The 15,358-nt window shown below is 44.6% G+C and overlaps 3 protein-coding genes and 1 long non-coding RNA gene across 5 annotated transcripts; 3 read left to right on the top strand and 1 right to left on the bottom strand.

The window, feature by feature from the left end:
- The first annotated feature begins 4,323 nt into the window (after positions 1 to 4,323).
- On the top strand, positions 4,324 to 6,785 carry LOC119278979. The gene is made up of 7 exons (XM_037560382.1): positions 4,324 to 4,455; positions 4,538 to 4,807; positions 5,601 to 5,865; positions 5,953 to 6,016; positions 6,099 to 6,224; positions 6,302 to 6,544; positions 6,648 to 6,785. The coding sequence occupies exons 2-7, from the start codon at positions 4,644 to 4,646 to the stop codon at positions 6,656 to 6,658; spliced, it is 873 nt and encodes a 290-aa protein (XP_037416279.1). The 5' UTR covers positions 4,324 to 4,455; positions 4,538 to 4,643; the 3' UTR covers positions 6,659 to 6,785.
- Positions 6,786 to 6,832: 47 nt separating this feature from the next.
- On the top strand, positions 6,833 to 7,693 carry LOC119278981. Its single transcript, XR_005138022.1, has 5 exons — positions 6,833 to 6,865; positions 6,951 to 7,025; positions 7,098 to 7,260; positions 7,347 to 7,483; positions 7,572 to 7,693. It is a non-coding gene; the product is annotated as an uncharacterized LOC119278981 (long non-coding RNA).
- On the bottom strand, positions 7,656 to 9,287 carry LOC119278980. Of its 2 annotated transcripts, XM_037560384.1 has the most exons (3): positions 8,875 to 9,287; positions 8,593 to 8,793; positions 7,656 to 7,781 (listed from the first exon to the last, which is right to left on the bottom strand). In XM_037560384.1, the coding sequence occupies exons 1-3, from the start codon at positions 9,241 to 9,243 to the stop codon at positions 7,764 to 7,766; spliced, it is 588 nt and encodes a 195-aa protein (XP_037416281.1). In that variant the 5' UTR covers positions 9,244 to 9,287; the 3' UTR covers positions 7,656 to 7,763. The 2 variants fall into 2 exon arrangements, with proteins under 2 accessions (XP_037416281.1, XP_037416280.1); XM_037560383.1 differs by lacking the exon at positions 7,656 to 7,781 and having other exon boundaries at positions 7,996 to 8,793.
- A 136-nt stretch (positions 9,288 to 9,423) lies between these two features.
- LOC119278978 (40S ribosomal protein S28) lies at positions 9,424 to 11,412 on the top strand. The gene is made up of 2 exons (XM_037560381.1): positions 9,424 to 9,581; positions 10,977 to 11,412. The coding sequence occupies exon 2, from the start codon at positions 10,978 to 10,980 to the stop codon at positions 11,173 to 11,175; it is 198 nt and encodes a 65-aa protein (XP_037416278.1). The 5' UTR covers positions 9,424 to 9,581; position 10,977; the 3' UTR covers positions 11,176 to 11,412.
- Positions 11,413 to 15,358: the final 3,946 nt, after the last annotated feature.

Here is a 15,358-nt window from a genome sequence, read left to right as displayed (position 1 = left end):
TGGTGCATATGATGATATTAATTTCATATTGTGATTGTTTATATTTTTTAATATAAAGTTAGTCAAACTCTACAAAATTTGACTTTGACCAAACCTTATATGTGAACTAAAAAGAAACGGAGGGAGTACTTCCTCCTCGAGCGTGGATGTTGACTCTGCCAAGGATGCGACTAGTGGCATGGGGTCTAACCCTTCCCATGGGAAAGTTGGATCGGGCGTCCATTCCGCATTTGCCCCTCCTCGGGTCTATGGTGGTTTGATTCCCTCGCCTCACATAAACAACCTTGGCCCTCCTCCTAAGCTTGATTTAACCAACTTAGCTAATTGGGTTCTAATTAAGTATCATTTGAACAGTTCATTGAAGAAGGATCATTGAACACAACTTTGGAGGATCATTGAAGAAGGATATCATGCATATGATCCAAGAAACTTGTCACCAAGAAAAGAAGTGAACAAGCAACTCAATGCATCCGCCTTGTTCATTCTCCATGCTTCCTTGCCACTCGAAGGCTCTTGCAAAAGATGCATGGAAGCATATTAGTTCTATGTACAAGGGAAGCTCAAGGATTTTTCCTGGAATTTGCCAAATGAACTTTTGAATGGGATATTTTTATTAGTTTTAAGAAAACGACAAATATCACAGCCACCCATCCCCCTCTAGACCATCAATATAAACCAAGTCCACCCTCAGCCAGTCCAGCCAGAACACTATTTACCCTAGCCACCATACCTCCCCCACAACCTACAACAAACCTAGAAGGATGGATCCTAGTCTAGGAGATGTGCTGATGAAGAGGAGGAGGCAACCTTGGTGAGGACGCCCAGGCTGTCGGGCAGAGGCAACCGCCGCAGAGGTCTCATAGGGTTCCGGTGCTGATAGGCTACTCACTAGAGTACGGATGTCGTCTCTAACAAGGTCCCAGGATTCTGCACTGAAGAAAAGTATGTGCGGGTTTTTTCCAACGGCTGTAATTGTACGTTCAATGAAATCATCCATTGGCCAAGGAGGCAGGCTACTCTTTCTCCACATCCAGCTACCAGGCAGTGCTGGACCAATTCCATGTACCTTTGAGCTTGTCTATGTCAATTATCTCCGAATCAATATTTTGGTGTGATCCGGAATAAATCAATGTGTTGTTTGTGCTCAGAAATGTATGAATGGGTTTCTTTGTGATCAGGAATGAACCATTTTTCTCTGAATCAATGTGTGTGATGTATTTTGGATCCATTTGTTGCTTTGTGTTCCCGAAACTGTGAATCTTTTGGAATGTGTTGTTTATGTGTGAATCTTTTGGCCTTTCTACCCTCGGATGAAGAAAAACTAACAAGGCCAAGTCACAGTTTTCTTACATGACCAAATCTAACAAGATCAGAATTGAATGACACACCTCAGCGTTTTTGCATGCATGACCAAATTAGATTACTTCAGTTCTGAAGCAAATAACATCATGATTCCCAAGCAAATAAGAAGATAATTCTCAAGCAAATCACAACATAATTAACAAGACCAAATCACACTAACGAAATTGCAGCGCAGCAAATGCATTACTATGATAAAACAATTAAAAAAATGGACTACTTCTATAGAGCAGCGATAGAGAGCACGGGCTTGCCTGCTCCCCCAACGCGTACAAATGGAGACGCGTGTGTCAGATAAACGGTAGCATACTGTCACGGCGCCGTCTACACATGCAGCATTATGACGGTACCCATCTAGAGTTCTTGATAGAGTTATGTGTTGAATCTAGTGGCACCCTGCTTGCGCCAGTTTGCTGTGTCACCTTGTCTCTTGTTTTGTACGATCGTCATCTAGTAGCTTCACAAAAAAAAAACAAGAGAGAGGGATGATGATGTTAATTTGCCATAATGCATGTTGAGGTAAAGAAGGCAAAGTTGGCGCTACTGAGTTTGTTGGGGATGGAGCGGAGAGAGAAAAAAAACAGTTACGCCAAGTTTTCTGTAATCATGTTTTCAGAAAAATGAGTAATATTCGTTTTTGATAAAACGTAGTTTCCTACGGAAACGGAATTTTCTTATTCATGTTTTTGTTGGAGGGGCCAAACATGATTTTAGTTTGTTAGACTGTTACTCCCTCCGTTCCAAAATAGATGACTTAACTTTGTACTAACTTTAGTACAAAGTTAATGCAAAGTTGGGTCATCTATTTTAAAACGGAGGGAGTAGATGGGTTTACGGAAAACTAGTTCAGCTAAACAAGCATATATCCAAACAAGGCTTGGTTGTTAAAACAACTTGTTGCATGTCTGGCAGCTAGGCCCCAGTGGTCAACCTAGATGTTAGATGGACATAAACAACTGTGGTAGCCATTCCCGGCCTCCGAGCTTGCATGCGTTGTGATTAATAAAAATAACTAAGAAACCCAAAATGCAGTCAACACGAGAGCAGATGTATAGTTTCCTCAAAAAAAGAGCAGACGTTTGGATGTCCAGAGATCATGTTTTCTGGCAACACATAACAATTTGGAACAGAAACCACCGCTTTATTAATATTATACAGGTACAAAGCATGTTAAGAGAAACCAAAGTAGACCCATGCGCAGGGATTTAGTTTGTGATCTCCCCTGATAAACATGTACTTAGTGACTGGTCTGCATGCTTGCGCGTTGGTGCATCAACGTCTGTCGCCTGCACTGTACAAACGATGTCTCTTCCCGTCAGTGCCAACCATTAAATAACCTGTCGTTTACCGAGCTGGAATACAGCATGCATTGCATATCCCAACGAGGGCCGACGCCTACAGATAACGTGAGCATGCGAGGGGGTGGGGGCTATGGCCCCCCTATTCTTCATTTTCTCCCCTGCTCATTATGTTCTTCTATTCTTCTTTTAGTGAAAACAACAATGAGGCGTAGTGGATGACTCGCATAACAAAGCATAGATGGTTAGGCAACAGTCTTGCGAGCAAACTTCTGCTCCAGGGTAGCGGTGAACGTGCGTTGACAGCCTGTTCGCGATGCCGACGAGGAGGAGGAGGGCATAGAGGATGGGTGTATCACACCCATTATTCTGTTCGCATTCACCTATAAAAGTCATGGCCTATGTTTATTGTAATCAAATGGTGTACATGTAGTGTGTCACTTGTCAGCACCTGAGAAGATGGAGAGTAATGTTTGCAATGGATAACCCTTAACTAATGATTTCCTATGTATAGCGATAGATATCCATCCAATCGGCCGTTCATCGTCCAAGTCAGGCTGGCCCATTAAGAGGCAAATGGGAGTGATTAGCTGGTTCGACGTTGAATCTTTTAGACGGTTTGGGGCCCATGCCGGTTTTATCGGTTGAATCTTCTAGACGGTTCCTGCCCGTTTTTTTCATTTCTTTACTGGTTCTCTTTGTGGTTTTAATTTTTTATTTTCTTTGATTTATTTGTCTTTTTTTTCTTTTTTGGTTCTTTTTTGACAAATATTTTAAAAATTCAATTTTGTCTTTTTCACATTTTTTTTAAAATATCGAAATTGTTTGCTTTTCCCACAAATCTTTGGGTTCAAAAAATTGTCCTTGTTTATTTCAAAATATTTAGTTTTTTTTAAATTACATGAAATTTCAGTAATAATTTACAATTTTAAAAATGTTCATGTTTCATCAAAAAAGTGTTTGAATTTCCAAAAAAGGTTCGGAGTTTGCAAAATTTTACTCACAATTTAAAATTATTTAAAAATAATATTTTTTTTCACATTTTTACAGAATTTGTTTGCATACATTTTGTGATTTCATGGACATTTTTCATATCCACGGACATTTTTTGGATCCATGAACATTTTCCAAATTTCTGATTAGCTTTTAGTTTTCATGAATATTTTTTTGAAATCTGCACACATTTTTAGGTTTTTTAAGAAATATTTTGAATACATGAACATTTTCTTTTCAAATCCGCGATCAATGCTTGAATTCATGATTTTTTCAAGTTCTCAGAAGAAATAGAATTCGTGAGCGATATTTTGAATTCGTGTGCAATTTTTTAATTTGTGAATATTTGTTTACCAAATTCATGATTTTTAAATAGAAGAAAGCGAAACGACTCGAAAAAAGGCTGATGTACGGGACATGGAGTAATTGAGCTCGGGCTCAAATGAGCTCTTTATCTAGGCCCTTCAAAAGTACATCAGGATCTGTGCCATTTGTTTATACTCCTGGCGGTGGGCTGTTAAAAAATGCGGACTGTAGCGTAATACGTATATGACAGGCGCGTGTGGTGGGCCTCGTTTTGACGGGAGCTGGGACGTCGTTTGTCGCTGACGACTTGGGCCGAGGATCAGATAGCGCGTAGACGTCAGATCCGTGGCCCAGGAAGTTTGCTTTCCGTTCCGTGTGTGGGCTTGAGCGGTAATTGAATGGGCCGTCCGGTACCTTCGACAGCACACAGTTGACCTAACTTTGGGAGCTCTCGCAGATTCCGGCGGCGACGGCGGCAGCAGCGACCAGCATGGCAGCCGTAATCCTTCCCCGCACTGCCTCTTCGTTCTGTACGCAGCGTAAGTAGTCGTTCTAAATGGATTTTGTTTGGCCTGCCTCAGATCCACTTTCCTTGAGGAGGTCGGTGAGTGTTTGGTGCCCGCCCCGGTGGTGGCGGAGCCCATAGCGGTCGGTACGGTAGTGGAGCTTGAGGTGGCGTCGCAAAAGATGCTGGATCAGGCGCAACCGGAGCCGGATGGTCCGGCTTTCACAGCGAAGGCACAAATCTTGCCGGGCAGTGAAGCGGCGGCGGAGAGGAAAGACAGTTCTCCACCCAGTTCGGAGCTGTCAACTGGGAAGATGAACCCCCGAGCGCCTGGATGGAATAAGAGGTCAGTAGTGGATTTCATCGTGTAGTTACCCAGGCATATGCAGTTCAATTATTCATCTAGCTGGGTCTGTGGGCACTTAAATTCACGTCTGGCAGATAACATTTCGGTGTCTCCACTCGATGGAACCTAGCCTCATTAATGAGTTCTTTGATGTACCTCTGAGTGTTTAGATGCATAGTTGTATGTCAAAAGTTTACTAGGGATTCAAAGCTTGACACTGGAACAAGAACAGAAAATTGCAGGTGGTGTGTTCCAGTGCTTGCCTAGTGCTTGCCTGTGGGGGCAGTTGTCAAGTTCAAATGCTTCCAGATGAAGAAAGCAGAGCTTGCAGTATTCAGTGTTGCTGACCCTCTTGCATTTTTGCTTTGATCTGGGGGTTGCATGCCTAGAAGCATAGTTGCCAGTGCTAGCAATGTAATTGCACTTGTTCAGGGTTCGCTGACTCCCTGGTAGTTAGAGAAATGACAGTTAGGCGGTTTTTCATCATCGAGATAAATAGTACTCCCTCCGTAAACTAATATAAAAGCGTTTAGATTACTATTTTAGTGATATACACGCTCTTATATTAGTTTACGGAGGGAGTATAAGTGTAACGGCATGTAGCTAACTGGGTGCGAAAAATTTCAGTGGACAAAATAGCTAACATTAGACTAAGGAGGCAGTTTAAAGTCTGGTTGCTGTTGCAACCATACAGAATGTACAGTGGTGGCATTAATACTTTTAATTTCTCATTCGAATGTTGTGTTTCCTTAATGTTGCAAAAATAAAGCTATACATGGATGATGGTCTGTAGGTTGAGGACCGTTGCTGCAACTCCAAGCCGCCCACCTTGCCCAAACCGCACCAATGCATTTGAGAAGGCCGTTCGTAGCTATGCCGAAAACCCAACTGAGAATGTAATAACCCCAACTGTCGGCACATCATTCGACTCGGTTGGGGAGGCATACGACTTTTACAATTTGTATTCATGGGAAAAGGGCTTTGGTATTCGATACAGTAAGAGCCGACTGAATGTTGAGAGGACGAAGTGCATGCAGGAAATAGTCTGTGGTTGCTCGGTGAGTATGTAATTTTTGCTTTTTTGCTGGGGCTACTGACAGAGCAGAGTTGTTGTACATTGACTGAATTTCCGGAAATTTATGCAGGGGAAAGCTGGTGTGGAGAACACAAGGTCATGTCGTTGCGAATGCCCTGCTCTAATAATGGCTGGTATATCGCAGATACATTGGCGGGCGGATGCCATTTGTTTGTGAGTATGTTTTGATCATGCTGTTTGTGCTGAAAAATGTAGGACCAATGCATCAGAGGCAAGTGGCGAATGCAACGACTGCTGTGTCAAGGCATAATGCCATTGATGCAGGTCCCCCGGGCTTCGGGCGTAGCACGGCCACATCTGTTGGTGTGCAACAGACAGAAGGTATGATGAGTGTTCACTGAATGAAAACAGGGATCTCCTGAACAAACTAATTAAAATGGAACTGTTGGGCTTGGCAGGAGATGAAAATGAAATGGGGAATATCTTGCAAGAGATCACAGAAATGCAAGCTACTGCTGTAGATGGGGGGAGAAGACATGTAATTTCATCGTGCAAAAATATAACGATTGGCATGGAGTGTGCTAGAGCCAGGAATGTCACTGTGAAACATGAGAATGATGAGGATAGCTGTAGACAGCCTCGTGTGCTAGACATTGACGGGAAGTGTGCGAGGAAGCTCCAGAAAGAGCTGGACGAGGAATGTAAGTAACTTATTTTTTTCCAAGACTGAAGATATATTTGTGTTGTACATAGCGTAGTCCAAAAACAAATAGAGGTTAAATTAACGACTAGGCAATGGAGCAGTTGGCAAATGATGATCAGGTTGCATGTATGTATCAGAAGATGTATGACCAGAATGGTGAGTGGGATACAAATACAAGTAGATGTTTTTTTGTAGAAATGATGGCCATGTTGCGGGTAGCTAATGTCTTTGTGTCTTTTGTGTAGCCACTGACAAGCAAATCAGGGTGGCGACCACACATCATGGTAGGGAACAGGGGCAGGTGGTCATAGAGCATCAGGTACATTTGTGGAAAAAATTCAATTCGTATTGACAGAATGATTTCACATTCACAAGTGCGTGTGATGAATTTTCTTGCTTTGTAGACGTGGGAGTTCAGACGAGGTTGGACGATTTTTTCCACTGTCGGACTGGTCTGGGCAGACAATGAACCACTGAAGGTATTGTTGTGGGATGAGTAGAAGTAGCATATGACTGGCTAAACAAGGATGCTAAACATGTTTGATTTGCAGGACGGAGATGTGTCATTCGGAAGAAACGTAAGTGCAGCAAGAAATCAAGAAAGGGGAGGGCTAAACAACGAGGTTCTCAAATATTGTTCAAACGATCTGTCCAACAGAAAGCTCTGAATCAGATGACAGCAGCACAGATGACGGGAACATTGCTTACTACATAGTACGTAGACCGATCCGTTTGTCAATTTTGTGTACATGTTTCATATGTGTGTGTGTGTGACAATAAAGCATTGGAAAAATCTTCAGGAGTTGCCAACATCGAGACGAAATACTATGCCAGTGAGGTGTGGGTGGGTGGCAGCAGATGTGGGGCGAGTTGCTGCGCCTACTGCAGAGGTCGCAAATGTTTCCGTAGTCAATAATCCTGGTCAATAATAATCCTGGTCAGTGCACATGCTTACCTTGCTGACTCTTTTACCATGATTTCTATTCATATATGAACTGAAATATGAAAAAATGGTTCGGGTGCAGAACATTCAACTGGTTACACTTACCAGAGGACAACAAGTGAATGTCCGAATAACCTCAACAGCATGCTTGACAGATATACGAGATGTTGGTGCTGGACAGCAGCCTGTGGCATCATTCTCCGCTGAATCATCACTATTTATGTTGCTAGGAATCTGTAGGTTGGCATCGCCCGTATCCCCTTCACAGCTATCTTCATCGGACATGTTGGGTCTGCAACATGATCAGAGAAATTAAACCTGATATACAGTCCCTAACCAATGGAGTCACATGATGCAGTGCACGTACATCTAAAATGGATTGAGACTGATAGTAGATGATGGTTTTCAATAACTGTATAGGTGAACCGGAATCTCTAGTATCGTAGTGACTGTAGATGATGGTTCTGGAATCTGAATCTAATTAAACACTGAAACCTATATTTTCTTATACACTCAAGCTAGAAACTGAATGTAGAGATGTATTGGCTGCATCTGAAGCGTGAATGAAGAAGTAATTATAAGTTATGGACATCCGTCTTGGTTTGAAATGATTTCTATGGAGCGAACTAGGCATATGTGGCTGCCAAATCTACCAACTCCTAATGAGGATCTGGCTGATCCAACCGGTGAATAAAAAGGGTAAACATTAGAAGAGCGGCATGGGCAGCACAGGACGCGGTGATTACTGGAGAACCTCAAACACTCTGAGCAGTACGTTAATTTACATATCCATGCTGGCATACAAATGACCTGACAAAATGCGTCGGGATGGTCGAGTTGAACACAAAAACGAGCAGTAGAAACTAGACCGGAGGCACATAGTGGAATAATCAAACTAAAAAACAGTGGACTTAAGACTTAACTAGACGACTCCTCCATACTACATGGATCATTGACCACTAAACTAGCTGCTTCAGCATGGCGACGACGAGGATGAAGTTGGTTCCGGCCAGGAGCAGTGTCGTACGCTGGCTGTCAGTGAAGCAGCATTGAGGCGCCGCGCGGGCAACAGTGGACTGCTGCAGCGGTGGCTGGTTGCTTACATGGGCAGGCTGAATCTCCGCCTGTCCGCCGTCGTCGAAGTTGTGCTCTCGCCTTAGTCTCCGCTGGAGAGGACCAGACGGCGGGATGGGTGGACGGCAAGGGAGTGATGCAGCCTGCAGCACATACGGCTGCAACAGGCCATGACGAGTCAGCTCCGGCAGGTACGTCTTGGTGGATCTCATGAACTGGCATAGCCCAGCCTGCGTGGATCCTAAGTTCAGCACCGGATTGGGAGTGGCAGATCTAAAAGTGATTGTTCATCATGGAAGACGGGCACTTACATCTTTCCTGACGCACTTGTAGTACCGAGTTCCGCTGCGAGAGACGAAGGTGACCACCTTAAGCATTTGGCGCAAGGAATCAGTGGCAGCACTTCGTCTGGCTGTGATGATGAAGAAGAAGCAGCCATGGTCGCCAAGGAGAGGATAAGGGTGAGGAGCAGGGCGTAGATGAATCTTCGAGAGCAAGGGGTGGTGCTGGCGACGCAGTGCAGAAACATTAAAATATCCCCGGAGGGCACCGTTTGGGAAGATAACGGATGAGCCGTGGACCACGACGCAAAGATTCATCTGAGCCGCCTCGCACGGGATGACGGACGTCGAAATGAATGCGGTAGGTAAGTGGGCCATAGTCTGTGAAAAAGCAGACATACTATAGAGAATACGGACTAAAAAACAATCCCTGATGCGAATCTTAGCGCGAAAGAGCGGCTATGATAACAGGTGCATCTAAGCTCGAGCTCAAAATAGCACTTTCGTGATGTACGCTCGCTTGCTCTGGCTTAGGCCCATTAGCACACGAGGCCAATCTTGTGCAAGGCCGCCGGCAGCGTATAAATAAGAATCGGACGAGCGCTAGGGTTTTCCCCTGAATTATTTCCTCCCTCCCCGCGCCGCCGGCTCCGTCCGTTGTAGGAGAAGCAGCTTGCGCCGCCGCCTCCGTCGTCTCAGCAGAAGCAGCGATCCCCATCGCCAGCAGCCCAAGAAAGGTTCCCATCCCCTCCCTCCCTCCCTCCCCTACGCCTCCTCACGCGTGGCTCTACGGATCGGTGATCTTTATCGTTTCGTTTTTGTGCCGAATTTAGTTGCTAATCTAGTTGCTGCGGTTGATTTCGTTGATAGCTTAGTTCCCGATGTCTCTAGTCCGGTAGCTACTCTTCGGATCTCAAGTAAGCCTCGGGGTTCTTCCTTGCAAAATCGTTGATATATATCCCTGTTCTTGCTCAAGATTTGTGCAGAGGAATTGAAACATACCGTGTTTAAACAAAACATGATATGGTTGGAGCCAGAGCCCTATTTGGGCCTTATTGGTTCTGGCTGAAGATTTGTTGTACTTTCTACTAACGGTATAACTTTTGTGATATGTATTGTTATGTTGGTAAAATAGACAACCTAGATTTACCCGCGGGATCTATAAACCAGAGAGGAGGGAGTATAAGATAGCAAAATTTACTTGCAATAAAACAGGGGCTGTTAATTATAGTTTTATTTTGGTCTGCAATTGCATACACGGACATTTGTGTGCTCTCCCGGATGATCTCAAGTGCGATGGAATTTGTGCGCTAGCTGTTCCGGCGGTGGTTCTGCTTTGCCTAGAGCTGTTGGTGCATCTGAATGGTGCATTAGTTCGTTGTTTCTGACGGTGCTCCTGCTTTGCCTATTGGAAAATGATATGTTTCTGAAACTTAACTTGCATCTAAACAGAGGCAACTCTGCAGTGCTTCTGTTTCTGAACTTAACTTGCATCTAAACAGAGGCAACTCTGCAGTGTTTCTGAATCACATTTCAGTAAGTAAAATTAAATGAAATGGAGTAACAAATGCACCAAAGGATCGGGCAGGGTCATTGCTGTAGACTGTAGTGGCATGGAAAGTTACACCGCATGGCTTGTTGACACTTCAAACAACAATACATCAGGCATTAGAGATGCGTGAAAACTTCATGAAAGTTTTAATTTGCATACTAGTAGCTAACAAAAATCTTTACGCCAACCATATTCATACTGTAGACTGTGGAGTATAACAGCGAAACCATAATCATACTGTAGACTGAAGAGGCTCAGCAACATAGTGACTTGACTGAGTCATTCTAGTTTCTTGTATGTGTCCAGTTGGCTCAGAGCACCATCTAGCAGAGCCTTCTTACTGTTGCTGATCACTCCCCTTGATTGTTTAAGCTCAGTCTTGCCTGCAGTCAGCTCATTCTTCAGCTTCTATTTTTCATGTATTCTGGCAACACACAGTAGACATGTTCCTGTATGATCTATCTCAATTGCAATGGAATTATATGTACGCTAGCAGTTCTGCTCGAAAGTGCATTTGAATGTTACTTGTTTCTGATGGTTTTTGCCTAATGCAATCAATCCTTTGCGATGGATTGTGCAGCATGGATACGCAGGTGAAGCTCGCGGTGGTGGTCAAGGTGATGGGCCGCACGGGGTCGAGGGGTCAGGTAACCCAGGTCAGGGTCAAGTTCCTGGATGACCAGAACCGTCTCATCATGAGGAACGTCAAGGGGCCCGTCCGTGAGGGCGACATCCTCACCCTGCTCGAGTCCGAGCGGGAGGCCAGGAGGCTGCGCTAAGAAATTTCTTCCTCTATACCTGTCTGTCTTTGGAAGAAGAATGATGTACTGTTGCCTTCTTAGTCTACCGCTTTTGTTCTTTGCCTAGCCATGTGGAGGTGTGATGAGTTTTGTTCTGTTGCCTAAACTAAAGTGCACTTGATGTTGTGAGACTTGATCATTGTTGTGCACCTCTTGGTAATGTGAATTGTGAATCGTCTATATTGGATCCTATATGATTTGAAATCATCATGTGCCTCTTGTGGGTTCTTGTTCTTTGCGTGTTTTTTTTTACCGGAACCAAACTCGGTCGAGGTTTCAGGACAGTCGGGACATTTGACATGTCTGCCAGCCAAAAAAAAACCACCCAGAGCCATCCCCGCTCTGCCCCTCGAATATTTGTACCCTTGAAGACCACCAGTCGCTGCCCAGCCCTTGCCAGGCGCCTTGGAATATGCTGCTGTTTTGGCCGCAGCTCAGGTATCCTCTGCCAATGCTGTCCAGGTGTAATCCTTGTCAAACATACATGCAAGATGGTAGCTCGAGTTCTATTGCTGGAGGCTGGAGCCATCTTGATCATTGTATTAGAGAATGCAATCAGCTAGCTCATGAATTAGCTAAGTTAGCTAGGTTCTCTTCAGGTGTCTGTGATTTCCTTCATTGTAAATGATGCAACTATGATTGAATAAAGGAGACAATTATCAAAAAAATAACACAACCAACATTGCTGGAGCACACATTGATGCGAGGGCTGGCGGAGGGGGCCGGGTTACGGGCCACAGCCGGCAATGGTCTGAGTCGCCGGCGGGGCCGCACCTCAGTAACTTGTGTTGAGGAGGGCATGAAGGCCACGTGAAATTTCACCGGTTGCCTCTCGCCACTTTCAGGGAAAGGTTTACGACAAGGCTTTCTTCCCCAAGATGGAGGGAAAAAAGGGTTGCACAGTTTATATGGGGTCCCTACGAACTTTCATGTTTATGAGGCTTGTTGAAGCAATTCTTTTGGCCCAACTACCCCCCCCCCCCTCCCCTCTAAAAAATAATACTCCGTCCGTCCCATGTTAGGTGTCGCTGAAACGGATGAGCGACACCTAATATGGGACGGAGGGAGTAATTGAAAGGGAACTTACTGGAAATGCTCTAAGCTAGATACTGTTACTTGCATGTTAGGAGTAATTATTTTAATTTACCTTTTCTAGACATGCATACCCAAACTCCGTTAGACTGACTTTTTTCTTTTGAACAAACCAAAGCGCACCAGGCGCCATTTCATTTCACTTAAAATAGTTTACATGAGTGATGGCATATCCCTATGAAAATACTTCTGTCAAAGTCAGTATTAGAGGACAATGCCTATCAAAGTGATCCTCATTGGAACATTTAAACCTAGAACGGTAAGGACCTGTATTGTTATAGAACCTAGCTAATTTTGTTGCTTCATGTGCTTTGGTGTTGCATGTTCTAGGAGTGTGGAAAACCTTAATCTTCTTTGATCCTGTAATCTCACAAAAGTCTGCAATGAATTCCCTGATTTGCCAATGCTGTAGAGAGTGTGCTGTAGAGAGTGTGCCTCCTGCACCTTCAGTTGATCAAGAATAATTGCTGCTAGGTTGAGGCCTTTCGCTTCTTGCTTGTAGGGGTGAAGTGGCTTGTGTTGTAGTGGCTGAAATTGTTGCTTGTATCACGCCTTGGTTTTGCGGTACCTCAGTACCTGCAAGTATATTCCAAGACATGTGTGTGTATTTTCTGTTGAGTTGTCATCTCCCTCTTCCTGCCATGCTGCATCAGAGCATATCATGTTAAAAGATTGAGCACTTTGAGCTTGAACTGCAGTTTCCTGGATTAAGGGTCTTGTCTTTGTGTGCCTACGTTAAGTACACTGATTTGCGATTGTTCCTGCAACATAGAACTCTTTTCTAAATATAAACTTTTTGAAATTGCCTGGGCTGCAAAATGGATCTGCAAAGGAGACGTATAATTCTTTTGCAAAGCTTATCATTCCTGCATTTCTGGATACACCACATAAAGGTCAAAATTTTACTTAATGTAGCATGTGGGTGATTTGAGCTCTGAACTTTTAAAATAACATAGTCTAAAGAATCTTCATTGCATACTAATAAATCAATTCTGACATACCAATGGTTTGTAAACTAGGCAGCTCTAACAATAGGACACTTAAAAAAAAGTGCAGATTGTCTTCTTGCATACCACATCTAGTGCAAAGCTTACTTATATGCTTAAAGTATTTACTTGCTCTTTTACCTGATGGGAGTGCTTTCTTAAGTAGTCTCCATGCAGAGGTCTTAATTCCTTGAGCCATGCCTTCGGTCTTCAAAACCTGTTTCAAAAGCATCTTTGTGCTGTTGGAGATGGCTCTAGGTTGTGGCTCCCCTTCCTGATGCATGACCTGTAAACAAAGTTCATATGCACTTTTTGAGGAAAATTTCCCTGTAGGACTTAGTTTCCAGCATAAGAGATCACCATCATCTGTATGAATAATAGGTACCTGTTTGATGATATTTTTTGTTTCTGTACCAAATAAGGAGTCAATGAGATGAGCATTCCAATGTTTCTAGTTAGGGATCCAAAGGTCTTTAACCAAAGCAGGGTAAGTAAAATTGCTATCTTGAATAACAGATGATCATGGATTGAATCCCAAGAATTATACCATGGAGAGCTCTTGTGCAGGGCAGGCCCTGGGTAGGGGCAAGAAGGGCCCAGCCTGATGGGGGGCATGACCCCGTGCATATACGGTACTCATTATTATATACACTAACAAAAGGGCCCGTGCGTTGCAATGGAAGAAAAAAAATCATAATCTCCAATTGCCATGACCATATTTTGTTGCATCACCGAGATACACTATCACTCTCTATTTCATAAAATCATGAAATAGAGGGGTACCATCAGTTAGGAACTGACTTGGAAAGAAAAGGCCACCTAGGCACTTTGACTAGTCAAGAAACGCCACATCAACACGAGTTGGACGCTGCCCAGTTGCAAACTGGTGATGCAGTCACTGGCAACTTCACGCCGGTGCCGGAGATGCGTCCCCGCTGCAGAACTTCACGCCGGCGCCGGCGACACCGTCTCGGCTGCATCACCGGAGAGATCCTACCTACTGTGCATGTGCTCCGCATCAGGTGAACCGCCTGCTCCCGCAGGCAGGGCACCACCTGCTTGGCGGCGTGGGGCTCGCCTGGCTGGTTCTCTTCGGCATACGGGTTGCCGCCGCCAGTGGCGTCATTCCCAAGGAATCCTCTCTCTGCATCGAATCTTCTCTCCTGACCGTGTCTTCTTTATTGACCATGACGAGCGAGCAGCTGCAGCCTGCAGGCACTGCCCCCGTTCATGGCGATGCGGGAGGAGCAGGGGAAGGAGCACATGGAAGGATGTAGTCACCGTTTGGGGCCCCACCGTTGGCCGTCGTTGTGGGGGCGAAGAAGAGCACATGGGTAGCAGAGGCTCGATCTAGACTGAGGTCAGGGGGTAGCGGCGGCCGGCAGGAGCATCAGCGCTCGATCCAGATCGAGGACACGGGATAGCGGCAGCTGGCGGGGCCATCAGCACTGGATCCAGATTCGGGACAGGGGGTAGCTGTGGCCAGCGTGGGCAGCGGCGCTCGATCCTGATTCGAGACAGGGGGTAGCGGCGGCCGGCAGGGGTAGCGGCGCTCGATCCAGTTTTGTGACAGGGGTAGCGGCAGTTCGATCCAGTTTTCTTGACAAGTCAAATTGCCCACGTGGCGGTTTTTTTCCAAGTCAGCTCCTGGCAGACAGGGCCCACCTGTCATAAACATACTTAACAGAGTCGAATCCGCAGATCAATGGTTTTTACAAAAAGATTACGCTAGACGTGGTGTTTTTGTTAAAAAAATGTAAAGAAGTGTTTTCTGATAACCTAACCCTCAAAGTGGTGGTTTTTCTGCAATTTACTCGTAAAACTTTCACCGGTATAAAGTGAAGCCCTCGGAAGGGCTTAATACTCTTTCTTTTTCCCATGATTTTTATTTTACATCTTCTTTTCCTTACGAGCTAGGAGTACTACTTTATTTCAGACTGTAAAAAGATTCGGCGATTCTACCCTCTCACTAAGCCTGAAATTATGTTAAATGTCACGAGTTTGTTCGCATGCAGGTTTTTATCTCGTTGTCGACGGGAATGTCTCCTCCACTGAATGCGCATCGCCGGAAGTTTTGAAATAAA

This window comes from Triticum dicoccoides, chromosome 3B, assembly GCF_002162155.2.
Source record: "Triticum dicoccoides isolate Atlit2015 ecotype Zavitan chromosome 3B, WEW_v2.0, whole genome shotgun sequence".
Taxonomy (NCBI): domain Eukaryota; kingdom Viridiplantae; phylum Streptophyta; class Magnoliopsida; order Poales; family Poaceae; genus Triticum; species Triticum dicoccoides.
The sequence above is the reverse complement of the archived record's forward strand: the minus strand, read 5'-3'. Positions and strand labels throughout refer to the sequence as shown.

What these genes read in the sequence shown, in the direction of transcription:
- LOC119278979 (XM_037560382.1), top strand. Translation starts at nt 4,644, where the DNA reads ATGCTGGATCAGGCGCAACCGGAGCCGGATGGTCCGGCTTTCACAGCG. An exon ending in GCGCCTGGATGGAATAAGAG is followed by an intron (nt 4,808 to 5,600) that starts GTCAGTAGTGGA and finishes GATGGTCTGTAG; the next exon opens with GTTGAGGACCGTTGCTGCAA. An exon ending in TGGTGTGCAACAGACAGAAG is followed by an intron (nt 6,225 to 6,301) that starts GTATGATGAGTG and finishes TGGGCTTGGCAG; the next exon opens with GAGATGAAAATGAAATGGGG.
- LOC119278980 (XM_037560383.1), bottom strand. Translation starts at nt 9,243, where the DNA reads ATGTCTGCTTTTTCACAGACTATGGCCCACTTACCTACCGCATTCATT. An exon ending in ACAAGTGCGTCAGGAAAGAT is followed by an intron (nt 8,794 to 8,874) that starts GTAAGTGCCCGT and finishes GGATCCACGCAG; the next exon opens with GCTGGGCTATGCCAGTTCAT.
- LOC119278978 (XM_037560381.1), top strand. Translation starts at nt 10,978, where the DNA reads ATGGATACGCAGGTGAAGCTCGCGGTGGTGGTCAAGGTGATGGGCCGC.